The sequence below is a fragment of the Dromiciops gliroides genome, chromosome 3 (assembly GCF_019393635.1).
Source record: "Dromiciops gliroides isolate mDroGli1 chromosome 3, mDroGli1.pri, whole genome shotgun sequence".
Taxonomy (NCBI): Eukaryota; Metazoa; Chordata; class Mammalia; order Microbiotheria; family Microbiotheriidae; genus Dromiciops; species Dromiciops gliroides.
Genome location: NC_057863.1, coordinates 450,476,791 through 450,501,521, shown reverse-complemented (window position 1 = coordinate 450,501,521; position 24,731 = coordinate 450,476,791). Strand labels below are relative to the sequence as shown.

Here is a 24,731-nt window from a genome sequence, read left to right as displayed (position 1 = left end):
TATAAAAATGTAGTACTACCTTGGCCTTATGAGATGGAGAACTGTCGATCAAAGACAAATCAAGACACAGAGAGGAAAAGTTTAGGAAGTTTAGGAAGTCTCTCTTATCAATAAGATAGCACTGTATTGAGTATGAACCATTTGAAGTTCTATCAGTCAGATTGTTCTGATCTCATGTGCTACAAAATGAATCTCAGTATTCTAACTTTGCTCAAATCAGATGAATTTCTAAGATCAAATTCAGACATGGATGGACAAAGGGAATCACAGATATTCATTATAAGAAAGCAACCAGTGAAGAACAGCCTATCTCATGACAAAGTCTGATTTTTGTTCAGACCACTACATACCTTCCATGGTGTTGGTTAATATGCTGGCTATACTCATAGCTCTTTGCCTCCCAGAGGAATCTTCTAGCATCTCCATAGAAATCTGGTAAGAACTTAACCTCCTTTTTCTGACTTCAGTTTCTGTAGTGGTGCCCTGCAAATAAAATACTGCTGGCTCAAACCAGTATCTTAAATTGGAGGCTAAAGCATAATAAAGCATAAAAAACTAGGAGGACTTTTAGAAAGTCATGCTTCATGCAGGTTTGTGTATAATGTAGTATAGGTTGTGCAAATTTTCATTCATTTGTAAAGGAAATTTGTCTAAATTTGATAACTTTTATAAGGGATTCACCTGTTTAGTGAGTAATCAGTATTGGAAAATCCTAATAACATCATTATATTATTCTCCATTTCCAATTTTTCAGTTATAAAGGTATCATTGTGATTTTCAATGATACATTTTTTCTTCAAATGTACTAAAAACCATATATTCCCAGTCCTATGTGAAATGTTCCTATTTTCATTAAAACATAAAATATTTTGCTTATTCAAAGTAATAATGTTCAGTTTCATGCGAACATTATTCTTCTCCCAAAAGAAAAATAAATATTTGAATTAAATATTCTTTAGACTGATTCATTTTCTTTAATGCTACATTACAACACTGACATTCATGGGCCAAATTTTTTTTCTCCATGCACGAACACAAATGTGCACTGAAATGTGTGTGCTTTCCTATACCATTGTTAATTACTTTGAATTTGGGTTTCTACCCTGAAGAGTCACACTTGTGGTCTCTAAGTCAAGAGACAAAAAATTAAATAAATTTCATCTTCTAGCCCTTTGAATATAGCACTATTAGCAATAATAGATTCTCTGATTAAAAGTAGTACAATGAAAAAATTATCAAGTTAATATCCATGAATCAAAATTCAGAGTTGATATTTAATAAAATATTCATATATTACTTTTATAATTATTTGAAATGTTATAGAACACAGCAGTATGGGGTTGTACATTTTTAGATTGAATGGATATACTATAAGATCCAGTATCAAAATTATTAATTTTGGTAAGTCAATGTGCAAAATGGGTTTCCTATTTAGCTTAATGTTTTAGAGAACAAAAAGACTTAAGGAATTGCTTAGATTTTGTGGTTCACCATTTGATTAGTCAGGCAATGTTTGTGTTTCTTGCTGTATAGAAACACAAGCCAGCATAGAAGCAAAAAGAGAGAGGAAAAAAAATACCACCCAGACTTGACCTATGTCAGATTTGCGTATCATGTCAATAGTAGTGGGTTTATCTATTATCACCTCTGGTGGAAGATGTCCAGTAGGTGACGTAAGTGTTGAAGGTCCACCCACCAAGGAAACCACACCATTGCAATCCACAGTGCTGTGCATCTTCCCATTGGCTGGAAGCACTGGCACCACCATCCTGGATGACATACTGGCCTGACTAACGTTACTGTGGCGTCGTTCTCCATGTCTGTGCGGAACAAAGAGTGAATCTCTCCTGCTCTCATTGTCTTCAAATGTGCTGTGCTCATCATCAGCAAAATCATTTTCAGAGCCGACATCCTTTGCTCGACCTCTGAAGCTGAAAATGCTCGTTTTGCTATTACGCCTTGGGGAAAACAGGGAGCCACGGATGCTCAGCAGAGACTGAACACAGCAGAAAAGAAAAGGAAAGCAAAAATGAATTGAAAGCATAGACTCTGGATGCAGAGCATGCCTTAGAAATAATTTCATCCATGCCCCTCATTTTGTACACAAAGAAACTGAGGCTTAATAAGGTTAAGTGACATGTCCACAGTCACACAGATAAGAAGTCACAGAGCTGGGTTCTCTTTGCTCTATACTATGATGTCTACGTTAAATTCTTAAAATGTTCAATTGTGTTTCTTTTGGGTTAGGGTGGCTGTGTTATAGAGCAGAGCAAGCCACCTTTTGGGAACATTGAGGAACACACCTAAAGTTAGATGCAAAAAGTTCTTTCTGCATAGGAAGGTATTGTGGTTAGGAATGAACATGACTTGGAAAACAATAAAAAAATTTTTTCTTCCCCCCGACCCCCAAACAACATGACTAAGTTGTTTTAAATTAGAAATTATCAAAGGTTTTCTTCTCCCCTTCATAGAGCCTGCTAAGGGAGTGTTCTCTGTTTTCTTTTCTCCTTTTGTGTATATGGGAGGAAATTAATTTTACTCTCATGTACCTGGGAAAACATAGAAAGCAAGTGCAAAAGGTTAGTTATATATAGCCAGTCATCTATGAATTTAATACAACTTTAGCTTTTTTCCAGTCGCCTACAGCTTTTTTGATGGTTGCTAATGGTCAACTCCATTCAGTATTTCCAACTCCATGACAAAAGTTAGTAGTTGGAGTCAGGAAGACTTGAGTTCAAATTCTGTCTCAGATACTTACTAACTATGGGACTCTGGGCAAGTCACATATTGTCACATCACCTATATGACAATAATAATAGCACCTACCTTACAGTTGTTTCGAGGATCAAATGAAATAACATATGCAAATGCTTTCCAAACAATAAAATGCTATGTAAATTCTATCATCACCATCCTCATCACCATTTATTATTTATTCATCATTTGATTAACCTGGTAGTATTTCTGTGTTGCTTGTTCTGTAGAAACATTGGCTGGTATAGCAAAGAAAAGACTACCCAGGCTTTACCTTTGTCAAATATATTAAAAATTCTAAGACTGATGAGAAAAAGTAAAACAGATAGACGTGTAGCTAAGAGTACAAAGATAGATTCCAGCAAAGAGAGAGAAAAAAAGGTAACCAATTTCTTCTGTTATCTCCTAAATTATAGTACCAGAAACAGTGATTCAGGGAATGTTATCTACCACCTATGTTCAGAAATAAATAACAAATACTAGTTCTGGAGGTAGTAGTTGAAATCTAGCATTGAGTCTGACCTTTTACTTTTATGAATATTATCTTTTTAAAAATCAACTATTTTAGAGCTCATGAAGTGTACTCATTAGCAATGTATATATTGTTTAGTGCAACATTTCAAAAATAATTCAATGTACAATCTTTGTTTATTCTACTTGCCACAAATGATGATATCCCTCCCCACCTAATCACCTAATACCTTCCTTCTTCTGGATCTTCCTAAGATACTAGAACAACAACAACAACAACAAAACAAACCTAGGCATGGGTCAACAACAGTAAATGCCCTGAGCTTCTCTGGTTCTCTTAACCTGGCTTCCATGAAGGGCAAGTTACAAAAAAAAGTTATGTTTCTTTTAGGCTCCTTGCCTAATTGTGAATATGCTATTTTTTGTAAGTCTCTATGCTTCTAATTATTTGCATGCTCTTCCTATCCTGCAAAGAGAGGATAGTATATTAATTGATGGTACACTGAATAGATTGTTCTCATGCTCTCCCCCTATAACATCCTTGTGCTTTTGTTAGAATAAAACCGTTTATATTGAGAGGCAGCATTGACATAGCATGCTAGACTTGGGGTCAGGAGATTTGGTTTGAATCCTTTTTCAGGTGCATTCTAGGTATATGACCAGGGATAAATCACTTAACCTCCCAGTTTCCTCAGCAACAAAATGAGGATAATAATACTTGATTACCTATTTCACGTTTGTTTGCAAACCTTAAAACTATGCAGATATGAGTTACTATTAGAATAGGTCACTTAAATACTTTTCTAGAAGCAATTAAACTAGGACACTATGACAACCAACTATTTTGTCCTAATCAACTATTTAGACTTTTATTTTTCAGACTGCTCAGGACTTTCGGCATTGTGTAGCCATAGCATCAAACTTCCATTAAAAAGTAGTCATGTACAGTCTCTTACTCTTCAAATTCTATAAAATTAACAACAAAGCTGTGAAAGGTCCCTAGGCTCTTAATAACCACCAGAGTAAATGATTGTAAGGAAGCAGAGTAGGTCTCCTATTCTGGGGATGTCTTTGGATACTCATGTGGCTATTCAAATATTGTTTGAAAGTCTTTATTTGTATATATAAGCATGTATTTCCTGTGCATATACTGTTTTAATTTTCATGGTTTCATTTTTGTATTTTTTCAAAGTAATTTCAGACCTTTGACTTTATTTGAAATTTCTATTCACTCTTTGGGATGTATAATAATGGGTGTAAGTATGACTTTCAAAACAAGGGAGAATGGGGAAAAGTAACAAAAATAGAACCCAAAAAAGGACCAAGATTCAGTAGTATAGTGGTAATACCCATAGCTGTAGCAACACTTTCTGTGCAGAAAATGTAAGCTTTTATACATTAATGGCTAAAACAAAAGACTATGAGCTTTCCTTGTCTTAGATATACTAATTCATAAATGGCAGGCATCTGTTCCTCAATCCTTATGACTAACACTTCAGTTTAAATGATTAAGATTTTTTAAAAAATTCATGTTGTTTTTCAGACTATTCAAATTTAAATGCATACTTTGTTATTAGAATAATTTGTTAACAATATATAACATATTACTGTATGGATAGTAACTAATATTTGCCCCACTTATGCATTGGATAGGAATCCCTGTCCCTATTAGAACTCCCTACCACTGTTAAGGTATTTCCTTTCCGTTCTATCTTCCCTTCTTCCTCCCATCCCCACCCCCAAGAACTCTCGGCTATTCAACCTCCTTTCCAAGATGCAGTTTTCGTCTTTGCCTCAGTGCCCCTTGCCCCTGCTCTTCACTATTCTCATAGCATTGGGCTTTAACACTGGGGGGAATGGAGGGAGAAGCAAATTTCTATCTCACTGCTGTTTTTCATAACCTTTTCCCCATTCACTCCTCTCCTTTCACTGAACCAAAAATTGAATGAAAAGTAGAACACACACTGAAAATCAGCAGTGTAGGCAATCAAGAGAGAGAAGGAGGAAAGAGAGGCAGGGAGACAGAGACAGAGAAGAGAGAAGGGGGAAGAGGAGGAGGAAAGGAAGGAGGGAAGGAAGGAAGGAAGGAAGGAAGGAAGGAAGGAAGGAAGGAAGGAAGGAAGGAAGGAAGGAAGGAAGGAAGGAAGGAAGGAAGGAAGGAAGGGAGGAAGGGAGGGAGGAAGGGAGGGAGGGAGGAAGGGAGGAAAGGAGGAAGGGAGGAGGGAAGGTGATAGACGAGATCGCTGTACTCTCTCCTTGTCAGAACACCGTCTGAAATAATGCATTCAGTTCTGAGACTCACAGAAGTGATCATAAAGTGGTAAAACTAGCATGTAGCTTTTCCTTATTTGATTGGATGTCATTCTTTTTGCTGCTAAGAACTAGCATGTTATTTTTTAATCTTAATCATTGAAACAAAGAATAAATTAAATGTAATTTATCTAAAACTCTAACTTGCAATTACTAACCACAAAAAGAACTATTTGGTAGAAAATATTTTAAAATTAGCCTGAGAAACACAGATCTTTATAATTCTATGCCTTAGCTCAGTTCCTGCTATTTTTCTTGAGACTGTTTAGATATCTAATAATAACTGTCATTATATAGTGTTTTAAGGTTTGCAAAGTGCTTTACACATATTTTCTCACAATAACCTTGTTAAGCAAGTACTACAAGCATTATTATCTGTATTTTATAGATAAGAAAATTGGGGCTGAGAGAGGTTAAGTAATTTATTAGTGAGTAGTAATCTGTCATATAACTAGTCAGTGTCAGTGTCAGGATTTGAACCCTTTTGTTTTTAGACTGCAAATTCTTTCCAATACCCTATACTGCTTCATGATCCAGCTTAAATACCAGGGGTCATAGAAGAATAATATTATGTGGAAAGAAGACTTGTCCTGTAATCAGATGACCTGAGTTAATATCCTCAGTTTGATACTTATTAACAGTATGACTCTGGACAAGTCACTTCACCTTTGCATCAGATCTCATACCCAGTAGTTGGTGTTTTGTTTTGTTTTGTTTTTTTCTGGTGGGGAAAACATGCTAGGAAATTAAATCTGAGGGAGCAAAATGCCTATTTTATGTTTAGGTTTATCATCTTAGACATCATAGACCATCAAGTCTCACTTCTTCATTGTACAGATGTAGAAATGGAGGTTAAAGAAACTTTAAATGATTTATCTAATACCGCATAAGTAGCTGGTAGCAGAACTAATATCTGTATTAACATTGTGAGTGTTAAATAATAATGAAAATAATTTACTCTATAAAATGCTAAGCTGTTTTGACATAGAAAAATATTAGAAATAAAATCATGTGATTTCAGGATAATGTTGTGGAAGGGGAAAAAGTAGACATAGGATAATATTACAACCAATAACTTCTCAGAGATAGTTAAATATAGGAATCCAATCTTTAAATAAAAATCCCATTACAGAAATAGAGAAATGAATGATAACAAGTGGTGGGAAAGTTTAAATAAAATTTTTAATCAGCTATTTCCTAACTAAATTACTGTTTTCAAACAATGTGAACAGCCAATCTGACTCTTCCATTCCATTTTCACCTCTCTTCTACTCTTTTTGACATAGGCATACACTTTTTGACTATTCCAGGTTTTAAATTCACTGATTTAAAGCTTTCTGTAAGCACATTTCTGCTAATGAATTCTGCTATGTGAGGTGCATCCACAGACTTATTTGAGGCCAATTTCCTCTGAGCCATGTAAATACCTAGTAGGGTGGACTATTTGAAGTTGACATAATATCTTTCAATAATAAAATTAATTATCTAATAACTAATATATATGGATGAAAAGAGTTTCTACTCTTAGAGTTCCCTACACTGACCAAATCATAGGTCTGCATTGGCAGGGGCACAATGGGGCAGGGAATCAAATAATCAATTAGCTACTTGCCTAAAAATGTGGCAATTATGGAAATAATTGTCACCTTAAATATAAGTTTTATATACAAATATACAAAACATGTATATGTATAAACATTCAATCATATGTACACTTGTACATGTATATGGAAATATTTAAAAGGTTTTTAACTCCATCCAAGCTCAATTTGCTCATCTCTTTCCATTTTTAAGGTTAATATGAAGTTTTTCCAAATATTCTCATCCCTAATATTATCAGTACAATATAATCTGCAGAAACGCAGACCAAGGAAACCTAGTCCAAAAATATGACTTACAGGAGAGAAAACAAGACAACTTTAGATCAACTGCTACAGAATGTTTGATTTTCTTTGACTCTTGCCTTTAGGGAAGCCTTTATGCTATATTTGTGTAGATAGAGCAGGATCATGTTTTCTTTTTTTTAATTTAGCCCTATAATTACTACTTTTATGAGGCAGATGAATGTTATTCAAGAGTTCATAACACTGTGATGTGTAGTCCCACCACAGCATCACAGATAGTTTGAAGCACTAATAGTACTTAGAATTCCAGTTTCACAAACACACATTTACTGTTTTATTTTGCCTTTAAGACTATTTTTATATTCTACAGCACTGGCTGCACTAGTAGATAGCAAATAAATCAGAGGGAAACATCTTTCATATTAATTTTCTCCTCTAGGACTTCCTAAGCATAGGTACATTGCACTGTATTATACCTTTATGTGAAAATGATATAATGGAAATTCACAATACTATTGCTTTCATTTATCCTCTGTCTGAAAGTACAGGATAGATCCATAGAACATTTTTCTTCTAGCTCCATACCCATTTCACAATTACAGCTTCTGACAAATGTAGAATTTTTATGGCAACTTGGACATCTTGATTACAATTATATTACTTTTTCAAAATGATAATGGTAGAAAAATCAAGACAGACCAAATTGTCTTATAAAGTACACATTTCTGACAAGCTGCTTCATACTCATGAACTGAATTTTCTCAAAATATGGGAATGATTATAGCTGAACAAATGAAAAAATGACTGTTTATGAATTAGAAACACAAGTAAATAAATACATTAAAATATAGGTTCATCCAATCTTTCACTTTTCTACACCACTTTAATCACAATTATGTACTGTCATAGCTTCCCATACAGTAGAATTAATAAGAGTAAATACCTGATGAGGAGAAGAGAATCTTTTTTCATAATTCAGTCTACTTCCATCCACAGATATATGGAAACTTCTTCTGACACTGTCTTCCGATTCAGATTTGGGAAACTTATCACTCTCTCCTTGACCTCCTCCAGGCTGCTCCTTCTGTTTTCTTTTCTTCCTTCTATTTCTTCTTTCTTTAGCACTTTTTGAGCTCAATTTTGATGCTTCTGAAGAACTTTCCAACAGTTCCCCTAGCCCACCTATTCCACTGAAATCTCTGGAGGCAGCTGATGCTGCTGCTACTGCCTATTGGACCACAAAATCATACTCTTTAGCATGCAGAACTTTAAAACATCACAAAATTAACTTATAAACTCTATGACATATCAAACCAAATATTTCTAATAGTTCATGAGTTATATTTGAAAAAATATTTCTATATATTTCACTTTTTAAAATATAAATTGACCTTGTCCAACAGTGAACCTTATTTTTCCTTTTTGAGTTTGGTGAGATACAAGTTAATATGATTTGGGGGTCTCATGTGGGATGAACTTCTAAATTTCCTGTATCAGTCATTTCTTTTTCACTGACAAGCCCATGGGGAAAATGCTCCCTTATTACATCCATTGCCACTGATAATATGAATGTCCTATGGTACTTCACAAGTATCTCTGGGAATTTTGGTGGAGTCATGATGGCAACCTTGCACAAATGGGCGATTTCCATAGTCATCAACACTGATAGATGGTACTGATAGTTCTATCCCTTCCTATAACTGTCTTTTTTGGATGTTGCGAATAGCTGAATTGCATTATTGTCCTTAAGTATAGGAAAGGATACATTTTGCTCTCATAAATCCATAGGGCATGCCTCCCAGTACTAATGATAGACTATTCTCCTTCCCAAAGAGAGAAAAACAGATATCCTCAGTTCTTTATTTGGGTTAAATGATACCTTCAAGTTAATAATTTTGATTAAAATTTGTTTTTAGGCCATGTTTATTTATTGTATTTCAAATGTTTCCAAGTAATATTCAAGTTCTGAAACTATTTATCAATTAATAAAAGAATAAAATAGAAAAATGTCTTCAGATAAATTTCTTCTCTTGTAAGACACCATAATATATCTTTCTCTTAAGTTTTTGGTTTCAAGCTCCCTAGAGCAATTTGGCAAATTCTTTTAACCAAGAGTACCTCACCCACCTCTGAAAGTTAGCCAGATCTTAGGGAAAAAGTGGCAACTATTCTATGATTTCACTTCAAGGATAAATATTTTCAGCATGGAAATTCAAGTGTGATTTATGGTTAAATGACTACAGGAGAGAGTAAACTAAACCGAAGGTGAATGGTGGAGCATCAGTCTCACAAGAGCAAAAAAGCACTATTAGTTTGTATTGTATTATTTTGTTTGTTTGTTTTTATTAGTGAGGCAATTGGGGTTAAGTGACTTGCCCAGGGTCACACAACTAGTAAGTGTTAAGTGTCTGAGGCCAGATTTGAACTCAGGTACATTAGTGCTCCATCCACTGGGCCACCTAGCTGCCCCTTGTATTGTATTATTAATGGAAAGGTCTTAGGGCATGGATAGGACTTAATTGTAGCTTGGCATTAAGGCTATATTTTAAATGAATAAAATATTTTGTCACAAAATGTATAAGGAAGGAAAATAATCTTATTTCAGACCACATGAAAGGCAGAGCATGTGTAAGAGACTGGAGTTAGATGGCAACAAGCAAGCAATTTAGGAAGTTATTAGCTGTTGTTTAGAGATAAGGAAACTAATTGAAATCTGCAAAACACATTGGCCAAACTTTTTTTCAAAGTTATATTTCTTTATTAGTGACTCAGCTGCATTGCCTCCTTGGCAGCACTAACAGTAAGGTATCTTCCAACGTAATATTGCTCTAGTAATATGTCATTAGCACTTAATCAAAATGTTTTTATTAATTCTTATATCTATATATTGGTTCATAGCTAATGTTTCAACTTTGTCAATGTACTATCTTGCTTAGAATATTATTACTTTCATAGCTGACTTGCTAAATTCTATATCTTTCAACATGTAACAGCCATATATGTATAAATATATACATATATTTAAGAATGATGGAGGCAGCTAGGTGGCGCAGTGGATAAAGCACCAGCCCTGGATTCAGGAGGACCTGAGTTCAAATCTGACCCCAGACACTTGACACTTACTAGCTGTGAGACTTTGGGCAAGTCACTTAACCCTCATAGCCCTACCCCCGCCCAAAAAAGAATGATGAAGCAACATTATTATTATTATTATTATTTTGCAGGAAATTAGGGTTAAGTGACTTGCCCAGGGTCACACAGCTAGTAAGTGTCAAGTGTCTGATGCTAGATTTGAACTCAGGTCCTCCTGAATCCAGGGCCAGTGCCTTATCCACTGTGCCACCTAGATGCCTCCACAACATTATTTTATTCTCACAATTTCCCCATTTTCCAAGAATTCTGACATCATTATGGTGTAACTCTATCAATTTCTCAATCAGAATAAAATCCAGCTATTCAAATTTCTCACATGTATTTAAAAGCACAGCATCTGACCCTTTTCTACAGATAGGGTTACATTTGTCTCATAAACTTTCTTTATACACTTAAAAAAACCTGTCTTCTTAAGAGATCTCTTTTCCTCTGAAACCAATATAAGTTGCTGAACATGTGACATAATGGTTTGCATGATGCTAGGCATTCAAAGACCATATATTGAATGACTAAATATAATTGTCCAGAACATAACTACCTATTCTCCTTTTGTGCTTTTTTATTTCCTTCTCTTTTAAAGTTGCACTTAGTATGTGAATCCACTGGATTGATACGAGCGAGGTCTTTCTCCAAGTCTAAACAATGATGAGTATCCCTCAGCAGATGTTAAACAGAAACTGAGATACATTAAATCATTGGTTGGATAATACCTCATGAAGTATTGCAGGTGGTGAGATAAATTGGGATCACAAATGATCTCATATGTCACACACCTGTGATTTTTTTCACCTGCTACTTCTGTTTGGTTGGATTGCGTTATAATGGCAGAAGTATGCTTTTCTTACTTGAAAAATAAGAAATTTTTAAAAATTCAAATTCAAGTGTGTGTAGTGGTATGGTCATAACATCAACTGCTAAGGATTTTCTTGTTTAAATTTTTCATGTAGAAAGTGAAAGTTCATCCACTTTTTATTAAGTACTGAAACCCAATGCCTTCTTTTGTTAAATGCGAAGATGCAAACTTTAACTTTGCTAGGCAATTCTAATTTAACTATTTACATTCTACTTGTCTAAATTCCATTTCACCTTCAGCTAAACGTAGCAGGTTCCTATTTCTAAAGATTGTATGCATTTGAATGGTGCCATATTTTACCTTCAAAATGACTGTATTTTAGAAGTAAAATTTTCATTTATAAAGTGTCAGTATTGTAAGTTTCACATTTTATTTCCTATTTTGTAATAGTGTTACTCAATAATTTAATACTAGAGATCACATGCAGTGTTGATATTAGTTCTTATATAGTATTAGATGCATACATAAATACCATAAAGCAATCATAAAGAGTTTGAATAAAGGGACCTTAATCCTGTGTCAGTATCAATTTGTTTGGGTGCTTATTATTTTGTTCTCATTTAGTGACCCAAAGTAAAATTTATAAATAATTAAATATATTCAATACTACCCATACCACCACCCCTAGAGGTTAAATGATTTGCCAAAGGACACAGATGGCAAGAAGCAGATCCAGTATTTGACTCCAGATCTTCTAAGTCCAAATATAAGGAATTGGGCACTTTCTATTCCACTTATACTGTTTCCAAGTAATATTTTCTATTACACAGCATATTTTTGTCTAAACATCTCAAAGAAGTGATAGAAGGGGTAGCAGGACTGTCCTTATTTATTGATGAAGATATTAGGAAAAGGAAGATGAAATTATTCATTCAAAGGCCTGATTATCAAATTCTGTCTGTAAAAGAGCAGCATTATTAAGGGAATAGACAAGTGCATATAGTCCTGGGCAGTACTTTGGAGACATAATAATTGAATTTCCCTTGAAATACCTTTTAGAAAAATTATTTGAGTTGAAGTACTCATTCATTGGGATGTGAGCATTATACACAATCTGTTTGAATACTGTTAAGTAGAACACTTAGATTGTGAATTCCTTGGTGTCAGGGATGGTCTTTTGCCTTTCTTTATATCCCCAACACAACACAGTGCTTGGCACATAGTAGGTGCTTAATATATGCTTGTTGACTGACAATAGTTCATTGAGCTGAAATATATTTTGCCATACATCTTAACTTTTCCCTTACAGTCATACTCCTCACTATTTCCCCTGTACTCAGCCTGCTTTGTTTTCATTTTAATGAATTAGCCTGAGGTTAGAAATTTGTTATAAGACTTTATAAAATGAAGTCCAACATACTTTCACAAACTGCATGTTTTACTTTTGCTTAATCTAGGCCCTAGGCAAGTGATTTAACCTTTTTTATGTCATAGATCCCTTTGGCAATGTGGTGAAAACTACTTCTTGGATGAATATTTTTAAATTGCTAAAGGAAATGCTAAATTTCAGTTAAGGGTTAATGGAAAGAAAAATATAATCCCCCCCTCTCCATCCAAATTCACATACACCCACCCTTCCCCACCAAAATTTATTTATAGCAGGTGTGTGCTGGAGTCAGCTTTTATGGACTTACTAAGAGCCAGATTTAATTTATTTACCAGCATACTCCTTGATGAGGTAGGGGTTGTCTGTAGATACCTGGTTAAAAAAAATACCCTCCCCTTGTCAGTGCAGTGTGGGAAGTAACAGCATGGTTATCTTTTTATATTTGCTGAATTTGTTTTTCAATTGAAAACCAAATACTGGTACTGATTTCATGAAAGAACACTTGGCATTGTATAGTAAATTTTAATTGAATTTACTGAATATTATTACTGCTTTCAGCCAGTTTCTTTAGATTTACAAATATTTTCATTGAAATTAACTTAATCCAATTTAAGTCAGAAGCTATTTTAATTTTTAAAGAAGATTCTATTGCTTTCTAATGAAAATTTTTGAACTTTAGAGGAAGTCATATTCGAATTTTACCTGTCCAGTATAGCAAAAATCACATTTAGAAATATAAGAACTAGAATAAAGCATTTAAAAATTATAATTATACCTGAGCTTCTTCTTGTTGCTTCTTAAGTTGTTCCAGCATTTGCTGAAACTCAGCCTCCTTCTGCTCTGCCTCTTCCAAAGTGGCCTGATTCTGCTCCTCGTAGGCCATGGCAACCACAGCCAAGATTAAGTTCACCAAATAGAATGAGCCCAAGAAAATCACCAGAACAAAAAATATCATGTATGTTTTTCCTGCAGCACGTAGTGTCTGGGGGAGAAAAAGCAAAACAAAATAAACCCCCCCCAAACTTAATGTCTTAATGTTGTGATACAAGATCAGAGACTGCTTTTCACAAGTTAGGAGGTCAGGAGCCAATTTATTCCTAAAACTTTAATCTGGAACAAATCCGGGTATTGGACTCAATTTTTTTTTTACCTTTTTAAATTTTTTTTGGGGGGGCAATGAAGGTTAAGTGACTTGCCCAGGGTCACACAGCTTGTACGTGTCAAGTGTCTGAGGCTGGCTTTGAACTCAGGTCCTCCTGAATCCAGAGCTGGTGCTCTATCCACTGCACCACCTAGCTGCCCTCATGGACTCAATATAATAAGAAGAAATGTGATGGTGATAAATATAATTCTTCTTTAACTTGAGTTCCACTTCCTTATAAAGAGGTGATGGACTTAAAAGGGCAAAATGAGACGTATATCTATGGACAAGAACAACATGGAAATTAGTTTTGCTTGATCACACATTTGTTACATGAATTTTGTTTTATTTTTAGTTTTAATAGGGAAGGATAGAAAATAATTGAATATTAATTGAGAAACAAGATAAAATGGAGGTAAAAGTGGGTTCAAAAGATCAACTTGCAATCTGAGATAGAGGAGGTTTGGCTGAATAGGAATTAATATTTTTTAAAAGGATATGGCGGGGCAGCTAGGTGGCACAGTGTATAGAGTACCGGCCCTGGATTCAGGAGGACCTGAGTTCACATCTGGACTAAGATACTTGACACTTACTAGCTGTGTGACCCTGGACAAGTCACTTAACCCTCATTGCCCTGTGCAAAAAAATTATATAGGGGCAGCTAGGTGGCGCAGTGCATAGAGCACTGGCCCTGGATTCAGGAGGACCTGAGTTCAAACCCAGCCTCAGACATTTGACACTTACTAGCTGTGTGACCCTCGGCAAGTCACTTAACCCCAACTGCCTCACCAAAAAAAAAAAAAAAATTATATATACACACACACACACACACACACACACACACACACACGCAAATAAGGATATGGAGATTTTAGTGGCCTAAAAAAGCTCCATATGAGTCAATATCATGATTTAGCTCTCAAATGTGATCTTAGACTGAATAATAAGGGGAATAATCTCCAAATGGAGATGAGAGCCCCATTGTATTCTGACCTGGCCACACTATATCTGAAATACTATGTTCAGTTCTTGCAGTGACATTTTAGGAAGGGTACTGACAAGCTGCTCTTTGGAGAGATTCCAAAGAAGGACAACCAGGAAAGTGAAGGGCTTTGAGAAGATGCCATATGGAGATCAGTTGACTAAAATACAACTATTTAATTCATTGAGGACATGATAGCTGTGTTCAAGTATTTAAAAGACTGTCATATAGAAGAAGGATTAGTCTTTTGCTCAGTCCTAGAGGTCAGGAGTAGGAGCAGCAGGTAGAAGTTTCAAAGAGACAAATTTAGGCTTGATGTTGGGAAAAACTTGGTAATAGCTAGAGGTGCCCAAAAGTCAAATGGGCTACATGGGGCAATAGGAGATTTCTCCTCCTTGGAGGTCTTCAGACAGAGGTTAGATGACCACCTGTCAGTGCACTATAGAGGAGATTCATGTTTCTCTAAGCAGAAATAGTTGGTCCAGAGGTCCTTTTCAACTACCACTGAGATTCTGTGATTCTATATATAAAACTCTCTAGCATTCTGACTAAAACTTGTTTGTAGCATGGAAGATACTTTATCCCAAAAGTTAACCATAAAAGTTCACTTCTAAGTGGATAAAGCACTGGCCCTGGATTCAGGAATACCTGAGTTCAAATCCGGCCTCGGACACTTGACACTTACTAGCTGTGTGACCTTGGGCAAGTCACTTAACCCCCATTGCCCCGCAAAAAAAAAAAAAACAACACACACACACACAAAATAAAGTTCACTTCTATAAAACTTTATTTTTAAATATGCATGAATTTTTATGTCTAAAGACATTTGCTGCTTTTCAGGTAGTAATATCTTCATATAATGAGTTTTTTCTGGAGAAGATTGTACTTCTCCTGTCTCTGTACTTACTTGCTATGCCATTCATTTGACATTTTCTTTGGTACAGACTTGTGATTTCTATATTGTGGGAAGGTTCCCCATTGGGATTTGCCAACATGGAAACACCTTCTAGTGATAAAGATTGACAGCTCTCTATGATTGATTGTTTAAGGAGAGTTGCCTGAGGCAAGTGAGAGGTTCAGTGATTTGCCAGCAATCATACAGCCAGTAAGTGTCAGAAACAAGACTCAAATCCAAGCCTTCCTGACTCCAGGCCAACACTCTATCCACTATACTGTGCCACCTTATTTTCTTAGTTATCCTATCGTGTAATTATGCCTTTTCTATCTAACTCTAATGTAAAACTCCTTAAGATCAAGAAATTGTGTCATCAGGGGCAGCTAGATGGCGCAGTGGATAGAGCACCGGCCCTGGATTCAGGAGTACCTGAGTTCAAATCTGACCTCAGACACTTAACATGTGTGACCCTGGGCAAATTACATAACCCCAATTGCCTCACCAAAAACAAAAGGAATTGTGTCATCCTCATCATAATACCTAGCATTTATATAGCATTTTAAAGTTTACAAAGAGCTTTGCTCACTTAATAATAACGTAATAAATGTCTTAAAGTCCTTTGTATCCCCTATGTTGCCCAGCAAAACCTCATGCTAAGTGTGTATTTGTTGAATGATGAAGAATATACAAATCAGACTCACCTTATATCAAATTCTACTCTATAGCAAATAGTGTTAACATTAAAGTTTAAGTTACATACCATCTTTTATGTGATCATAAATTTTTTTAAAAAATCTATTACTTGGGGGCAGCTAGGTGGCACAGTGGATAAAGCACTGGCCCTGGATTTGGAAGGACCTGAGTTCAAATCCGGCCTCAGACACTTGATACTTACTAACTGTATGACCCTGGGCAAGTCACTTAACCCTCATTGGCCCTGCAAAAAACAAACAAACAAACAAAAATCTATTACTCAAGTCTTACCAGCTGGTAAAGGTTTTCCCAGTAATCTTGAGTCATTAGTCTGAACAAAGACAAGAAGGCCCAACTGAAGGTATCAAAGCTAGTGTAGCCATAATTGGGATTAATACCAGCTTTCACACATATATATCCTTCTGGACAGTGACTGCAAATGATAGAAAGAAATAAAGATATAATTAGTATGATAACCTCAACTGATTTGGGATTATGTAATTATGTAATTATTCAATAATCTGAGTATCCTTTGGTTATGGATTTGTCCCCTTTAACTTTCATAAAACATTTTCTACCATTGCTATAGTGAAATGTCTGTCTGATGAATGTTCCTAAGCAAAAGAGTTATTATAAAACTTAGCTTCTATACAAAGATGGAAGTATGGAGAAACTAATCCATTTTTTCTCTTATAGTCAACATGATCTTTCATACAGATGTACATTGATGCTACTTTCAAATAAGTCAGAATGGATGATAAATAATCAGAGCTCCAGGAATAACCCATTATTACTCAGGAGTTGATCTCTTAGTTACTTCTGTAGGACTCCAGCTTGAGAGCTCTCCTAAATAATTACAGCTATCCAAAAGGGGAATAGGCTGTCTTGGGAGGGAACAGATTCAACACCACTACACCTGCTCAAGCAAAGGCTATATGACCCTTTCTTTGTCAGGTATTTTGTAAGGAAACTTGTGTCCTGATATGAATTTTATTAGTTGGCCTCTGAATGGCCAATGCTGCGATGCTGAAGTTTAACAATAAAACTGATTTTGATTTACCGAGTGTTTTTTTTTTTTAATCCAGTGGACAAGTCCTGTCACCTCTCTGGTTCCCAGTGAGTTTCATAGCCCAGTTGCTTGAGCTATAAAGTGAATGACTGGACTAGATGCTCTCTGAGGTTCCTTCCATCTCTAGCTCTTTGACCTTTTACCCTGCTGTTATTCCACAGAGAATTATGCTGACTCCTGTTCTCAATGTCCAAATCCTCCCACTGTGCTATTTTGGCTGAGTCTGTAGCTCAAGTTATCTTTTCTGCTAAAGACATTTTCTAATTTTCAATTCAATTCAATAAACACTTATTAAGTACCTACTATGTGCCAGGCACTGTGCTAAGTGTTAGGAATACAAAAAGAGGCAAAAGACCTCTTTCATGGAGTTTACATTTTAATGGGGGAGACAACATGCAAATAAATACAAACAAAGCTCACTATATACAGGATAAAGAGGAAATAATTAAAAGGGAAAGCACTGGAATTAAGAGGGGTTAGGGAAGGCTTCTTGTAGAAAGTGAGATTTTAGTCAAGACTTAAAGATATTTAGGGAGGTCAGAATCAGAGTGGAGGAGGAAGAGTGTTCCAGGCATGGGGGATAGCCAGGGAGAATGCATGGAGATGGAATGTCCTATCTAGCAGCTGGGAGGCCAGTGCCATTGGATCAAAGAGTACTTGCTGGGGAGTTAGGAGTAAGAAGACTGGAAAGATGGAAGGGGGCTAGGTGATGAAGGGTTTTGATAAATGCCAGCTTCTCCTACCTTCCCCATCTGTACCACATATAAATACAGACAGACCTCTCTAAAACCTGACTTTCCTATATCCTGTATTCATTCAGGGCCTTATTCTCTACTTTCCAAGTTAAAAAGTAATGAATCCAAAGATGTGCTAATATGTTATAAGGTTTTAATGTATTAATGACAGGACTCTCATTTAGCTCCACAGATGCAGATTATTGTAACCTTCTGGAGACGCTGGCTTAACCCAAAGGAATGTCCTTCTGTTCTTAATTTTAGGGGCTTTGAGAAACAATCCTATTCTTTCTATGTGTCTTGTGTCTATTTGTTTCTTCTGGTTTCAACAATAGAATAAAATATGCTTCTTAATAATGTTTCTTACCCTGCATCTGAACTATTTCCACAAAGTAAAGCATCATTTTGTCCATCCAAAAAATAAAAATGACCTGTTAATGAAAAGAATAAAATATTTTGTTGATGAATTCCATTAATATTAAGTCAGTTTTATACTAATTGCAAAGATATGCATTTATATCCATTCCATAGTTCTAAAATACTCCTTACTTTCCATAAGAATAGGGACTGGATTTCTCAAGTTACAGGCATTAGATTTTTTTTTAAATTAACCCTCATTTTTTCATCTATTTCAATTGTAAAATTTGGGGTAATAAACAGGTTAATATACAGCAGCACTTCTTACTTTTATCTTCAATGTATTCCTTCCAGTTAAATGTGCTCACTGTTGTATTAACAGATGTCCCATTTATATCTATTGTACTATTAAAGTAGGAAGTAATGTTTGTTTCAAAAGTAGAATTGCCTGGGGGCCATTGCAAACATTTATTTCTCAGGTTGCCCATGAACAGCTGCAGCCCAATGAGAGCAAATACACTCAGACAAAACACCGTCAGGATCATGACATCAGAAAGCTTCTTCACTGACTGGATCAGAGCCCCCACGATAGTCTTTAACCCTGCAAAGAGAGAATGATAGAAAACCGTATTAATACCACAACAAATCACAATTTCTTATTAATCATGCATGAGCATCCCTTCCATTTCATTCCCCAAATGATTGTTTGGCTTGTGAGATAATCAAGCCCAACAAATAACTTAAGGGTTTGAGAAATGAATGAAGAACAAATTTCTATGTATAAGCAGTGCACTTTCTGGCTCCCCACTATTTTTATTTTAAAACAGGAAATTTTATTATGGGTTACATGCCCATGTAAAGAAAATCTTCCTGTTCTTTCTTTATATTTCAGCTCTTCATTTTTATTATGTTTTCTTTCCTTTAAACATTGTCACACTATTATTTACCTGGCAATGGTTTAGAGGAAAAAAACAAGTTAACATTTAAAAAATCCAATGAAATGTTGACGCTATTTAAAAAAAAATTATCTTTTCTACTTTGAAGATCACTTTTTTTCAAAATAGATTTCTATTCTCAGTCCTAAGCATTTTCAATAAATGGTAACATTTAAATAAATAATTAAGCTGTGCAGTATTGAAGCTTTTTCTAAATATTTTAAGAGAAAGCTTCATGTTGTAAATGAAAAAATGAGGCTAATTTTTTTAAAATAGCTGTCTCATGCAATACTTTGTTAAACTCAGAGGCTGATTTTATGAATGCAAATATAAAAATGTAAGGATTCATTATAATTAAAATTCTGCCTTGTATTTTCCACATTTTGTTAATGTAAATGGGGGTGTTGGAGGCTTATTGCTTAAAGCTGTTTTTCAACTTGGATATATTTAAAATCAGCCTCGGTGTTTAACCTCACTCTCACCTGGAATGACCGAAATAGTTTTCAATGCTCGGAGAACTCTGAATGTTCTCAACGCTGAGACATTGCCCAGGTCCACAAACTCTGTCACATATCTGTATAGGGGAGTTCACACACAAACACAATAACACACAAGAAATAGTTGGATATATAAGGGGCCTAGTCCCTTACATCAGTTAACTTCTTACCTGGGATTACAGAAATAGTTTTCAGAGCTCTCAAGACTCTGAAAGTTCGAAGAGCTGAGACATTGCCTAGGTTTACAAATTCTGTTACATACCTGTAGAATTAAATCAGAGTTATTGAGGGTTTTTAAAGAGTTTATAGTAAGTAACTAATTAATGCTGCATTTGGTTCATAGACCACTTTGACAAAGAGTCTAATGAGTTACTAGAGTTTGAAGTTATTTTTCCATTTCAATCCGTACTTCAAGAATATAAATTTGGAGGTGATCAGTTCAGTTTATAGTGCAAGGAAGTGAACCAAGCTAATGTATAAAACATTTCCCTAAATTCAGTTGGTGGCACTGGGGTGAAGTCAGCAAATAACTTTAACGTGGTAGAGTAGAAATAATTTAGGATATTGCTTATTGTCCCTTCCTTATAGTTACTCATGGAACTGATGCATAATGTCAACTTCCATAACGAATTTTGTTTTGAAATACAGAATGTGTTCCAAAAATGCATACAATAGATACATAGTCAAATCGCCTAAAAAAGAAATCCCCGTGATGATAAAGCAATGCTCAGTATGTTTTATGCAGAAGTTAATTTCCTGCCTCTGTTTATAAGAGCATTTCAAACACTTACGCCATCAAAATGACACTGAAATCCAGCCAGTTCCATGGATCACGGAGGAAAGTAAAGCCTTCTAAGCAGAAACCTCTTGCCAAAATTTTTATAAGTGATTCGAAGGTATAAATTCCTGTGAAAGTGTACCTAGGAGAAGCATCCAAGCAAAATTCAATGGTATATAATGGTTTTTCAATAGAAGATTTTTTTTGGCAGGGAAATGAGGGTTAAGTGACTTGCCCAGGGTCACACAGCTAGTAAGTGTCAAGTGCTGAGGCCAATTGGAACTCAGTCCTCCTGAAGTCCAAGGCCAGTGTTTTATCTACTGTGCCATCTAGCTGTCCCCTCAATAGAAGATTTAAAAAAACAAAAGGCAAACAAAAAAACGCCCCCAAATCACACTAATACCTTTTGTTACAGAACAAAATACAGGTCGCTTTTTTTCCTCCATTCAAGGGAATTTAGTTACTGCCACTATAAATATTGTATTATAAGGGCAGGTTTCCTTGAGCACTAGAGGATACTTAAGTTAATCATTAGTTAAACAGGTTGTTGTTGGGGTTTTTTTTAAGTTCTCAAAGATTTTATAAGGATTTGATAACATCAGTTTCTGGACATTTATTATTAGAATAGATTTTTCAACCTAGAAGACAAAACTTTAAATACTAAGTTGAATTTGAAAAAAATGTACTTCTTACCCCATACTTTTGTCTGTTCATTCTTCTATACCAGCCAGTCAACACATTTCTATTCAGTCGCTGATATGAACAGATGAGATTGACCTTTTGATGTGCCATCTTCTGAAAGATCTTTTGAACATACACCGTAACCTCTGAAAGGGAGGGAACAAGTCTTAGACCTGAATATAAGAACTCCAAAAACAATTACAGGGCTCTAACTCTTTCCTTTGGGTCCTTTAGGTTACAGTCAGGAAGATTATCAATTATTCTCCCCCAAATCCCCAAAGAGTTTCTTATGCTTGAATTAGAGAAGAAAGCCAAGGCAATCAGAGCAAACCTATGACATTTAATTACACAGCAGCTATGAAGGTGAATACTCACAAATGAACATATTCTTGTCCATGTAGAGCCACCCATGCATATTTGAGGACAGGGTGATAGATGTTAGATAGATATACAGATAGATAATAGAGATAGAGATAGATATATCCCATAACTATTTTGTGATTTCTATAATCTGTTCCCAAGTAATACCATAGGCAACACCTCTTTTCCAGGAAAAATTCTAGAAAGGATGGTTAAAGATGAGTTGTGAACATTTAGAAAAGAATTGGAAAATTCATAAACATCATAAGGGGTCACCTAAGAACATGTCATGACAAAGTACAACTTCCTTTTTAACATATGCTTACTAGGTTACTTGGTCAGAGAAATGTCATACAAATAGTATATCCTGATTTCATAAAAGCATCTGACAAAGTCTCTAATTATATCCTTGTGGATAAAAATAATGAAAGGTAGTCCACATGATAGTAGTGTTTACTTTTGTAGATAGCTGAACAAATGTATTCAAAAAAGAGCTGACTAATATGTTGGCATCTGCTAAAGGGATGTCTTTAGTGGAGTGTCCCCAGGGCTTTCTCTGAGTCTTAGCCTTATCTTACTCAGTATATTTGGGATAAAGACATGAAAGGCATGTTTATCTCATCTACAGATAATATAAATCTTGGAGGGACAATGCCTTCATGACCCTAGAAGAGGGCTTTGCATGTAGGGGATCAACAAATATTTGATGAATGAATAAATCTGTATGGTAGATAATAGATCACGATTCAAAAACTACCTTGAAAGGCTATAACAATAGACTAACTAATCAGCAAGATGAAAATTTAACAAGAATAAATAATTAAATCTGACACCACTTGATATTTTGTTTCCATGAGTATGGGATGGAAGATGTGAAGTTCATGAAAAATGACCTAGGAGTTTTTATGTGATCATCAGGTCAATATTAACATATAATGCTTAAAAAAAAGCTAATTAATTTTGTTGCCTTAATAGAATTGACTGCATGATCCCATCTGAAGTTTTCTTGGAAAAAATATTGGAGTGTTTTCCTTTTCCTTCTCCAGCTCATTTTCCAGATGAGCAACTGAGGCCAGATTTGAATTTAGGGAAGGTTGAGTCTTCTGACTCTAGGATAGGCAGTCTAGTCCATTGTGCCACCTAGCCGCCCTAATAGAATTTATAATATTTCCGGCAACAGAGAATAGTAGACATCACTTTATTCTGAAATGCTGAGGCACATCTGAATACTGTGTTCAGTTTGGAGTTTTTTATTCAAGAGGAACAATAACAAACTAGAGTGTCTCATGAGGAAAGGAAATCGAGATTGTAAGGGTGCTTGCAATCTATGTCGCATGGGACCTGCTGGTACTACTGAAGGTGTTTAGTAGATAGGGCATTGGACCTGGAATTGGGAAGACCTGAGTTCAGATCCAACCTCACATACTTACTAGCTGTGTAGTCCTGATAATCAAACCACTCAGCATGTTTCCACATCAGTAAAATGGGAATAATAACATCAAATACTTCCCAGGGTTGTTGTGAGGATAACATGAGATACAATTTGTGAATATTCTTTGCAAATCTTCAAGTGCTATATAAATACTAGTTATGCTGCTGCTGCTGTTTTAGATTAGAATAGAGAAGATTAAAGGATAAACATAATCTTGCTTTTCTAATATTTTAGATGTTTCATGTGGAAGACATAGTAGGCTTATTCTATGTTCCTCCCAAGGAAAGAACTGAAATTAATCAGCATCAATTTTTAAAATGGACTTAGCTCCTCTCTCTCTCTCTCTCTCTCTCTCTCTCTCTCTCTCTCTCTCTCACTCACTCACTCACTTTCACTCTCTGTGTCTGTCTCTATAACTTTATAATAATTAAAACTATCCAACAGAGCTATGAGTTACCTAGCAATGTCCATGAATTCACTGTCCACAGGATTTATTCAAGTACAGGTTAGACAATAAGCTGCCAGTTAGTAACAGTGGGGTTATAGAATTAATTGCTGCACTAGATAGGAGGCTGAGCTAGATAAACTCCAGGGGTCTAGCCAACTCTTAAAATTATATGATTCATTCTTTTTAAAAAAATCCTTTATTATTTATAGTTATAAGTACCAAAGTCGATGAAAAGCCTTTGTTCCGTATTTCGGTATCACAAAGTTGTTTATATCGTTTAAAAGTGTCTCTTCATCCCTCAAACAATTCTGCTTAAAAGTATAAACTTAAATCAAGGTGACAACTTTAGACAGTTTCAATACTGGATAGTCCCCAGGGGAACCGATTCTCATTAATTTAATTAAAGATTATTTTTTAAGACATCACCTTAATTTAACATATAAGCAAAAAAGATCAATTCCCTATACTAATTTTCTTCTGACCAATATGTGAGCAAAATTCCCTAAGAAGTTCTTGAATTTTATGCTTTTTATTCAGGCAATTTTTATGTCTTTTCATGCTTATTGGGGGAAAAGTTCACTTTCTTTTATCATTAAAAGAGTCAGGGCATTAATTAAGACTTTGCTGCTGCTTCTCAATTAAATGAAAGAAAGATATTTTTTTGCCTTACAAATATAGTAAAACACATGTTTTTCACAGTGGAAAACATAATATATTGCCTGAAATTGTGCTGGGTTTTTAATTAATGCTTGAGAAATGTCAGTAACAATTAAAGAAGAACTCCAATTGCCCTTAGCAAAAGTATCAATCTAGAATGACTTGTTTCTCCTTTGTCCTTCTCATCTTTAGGTTTTTAAGGCATTGTTTTGTTGGTTTATATCGTAGGTCATTTAAAATACTTTCTCCTTCAATTTCTCCTTCCCTTAATACTCCATGTACATAAGCAATACTCAAATATAGTCACCAATGTTAGCTAGTTATTATTAAGTGCTTGTGAATGTCTGAAATTGCACTCTT

General features: G+C 35.2%; 1 protein-coding gene across 1 annotated transcript in view; it reads right to left on the bottom strand.

Moving 5' to 3' along the window:
* SCN3A (sodium voltage-gated channel alpha subunit 3) overlaps window positions 1–24,731 on the bottom strand; it is a 154,654-nt gene that overhangs the window by 70,105 nt on the left and 59,818 nt on the right. The window contains 9 exon segments of the mRNA XM_043992506.1: window positions 351–483; window positions 1,646–1,996; window positions 8,323–8,607; window positions 13,488–13,694; window positions 16,715–16,856; window positions 18,594–18,657; window positions 18,912–19,184; window positions 20,186–20,277; window positions 20,807–20,935. Coding sequence (XP_043848441.1) covers window positions 351–483; window positions 1,646–1,996; window positions 8,323–8,607; window positions 13,488–13,694; window positions 16,715–16,856; window positions 18,594–18,657; window positions 18,912–19,184; window positions 20,186–20,277; window positions 20,807–20,935 — 1,676 coding nt within the window.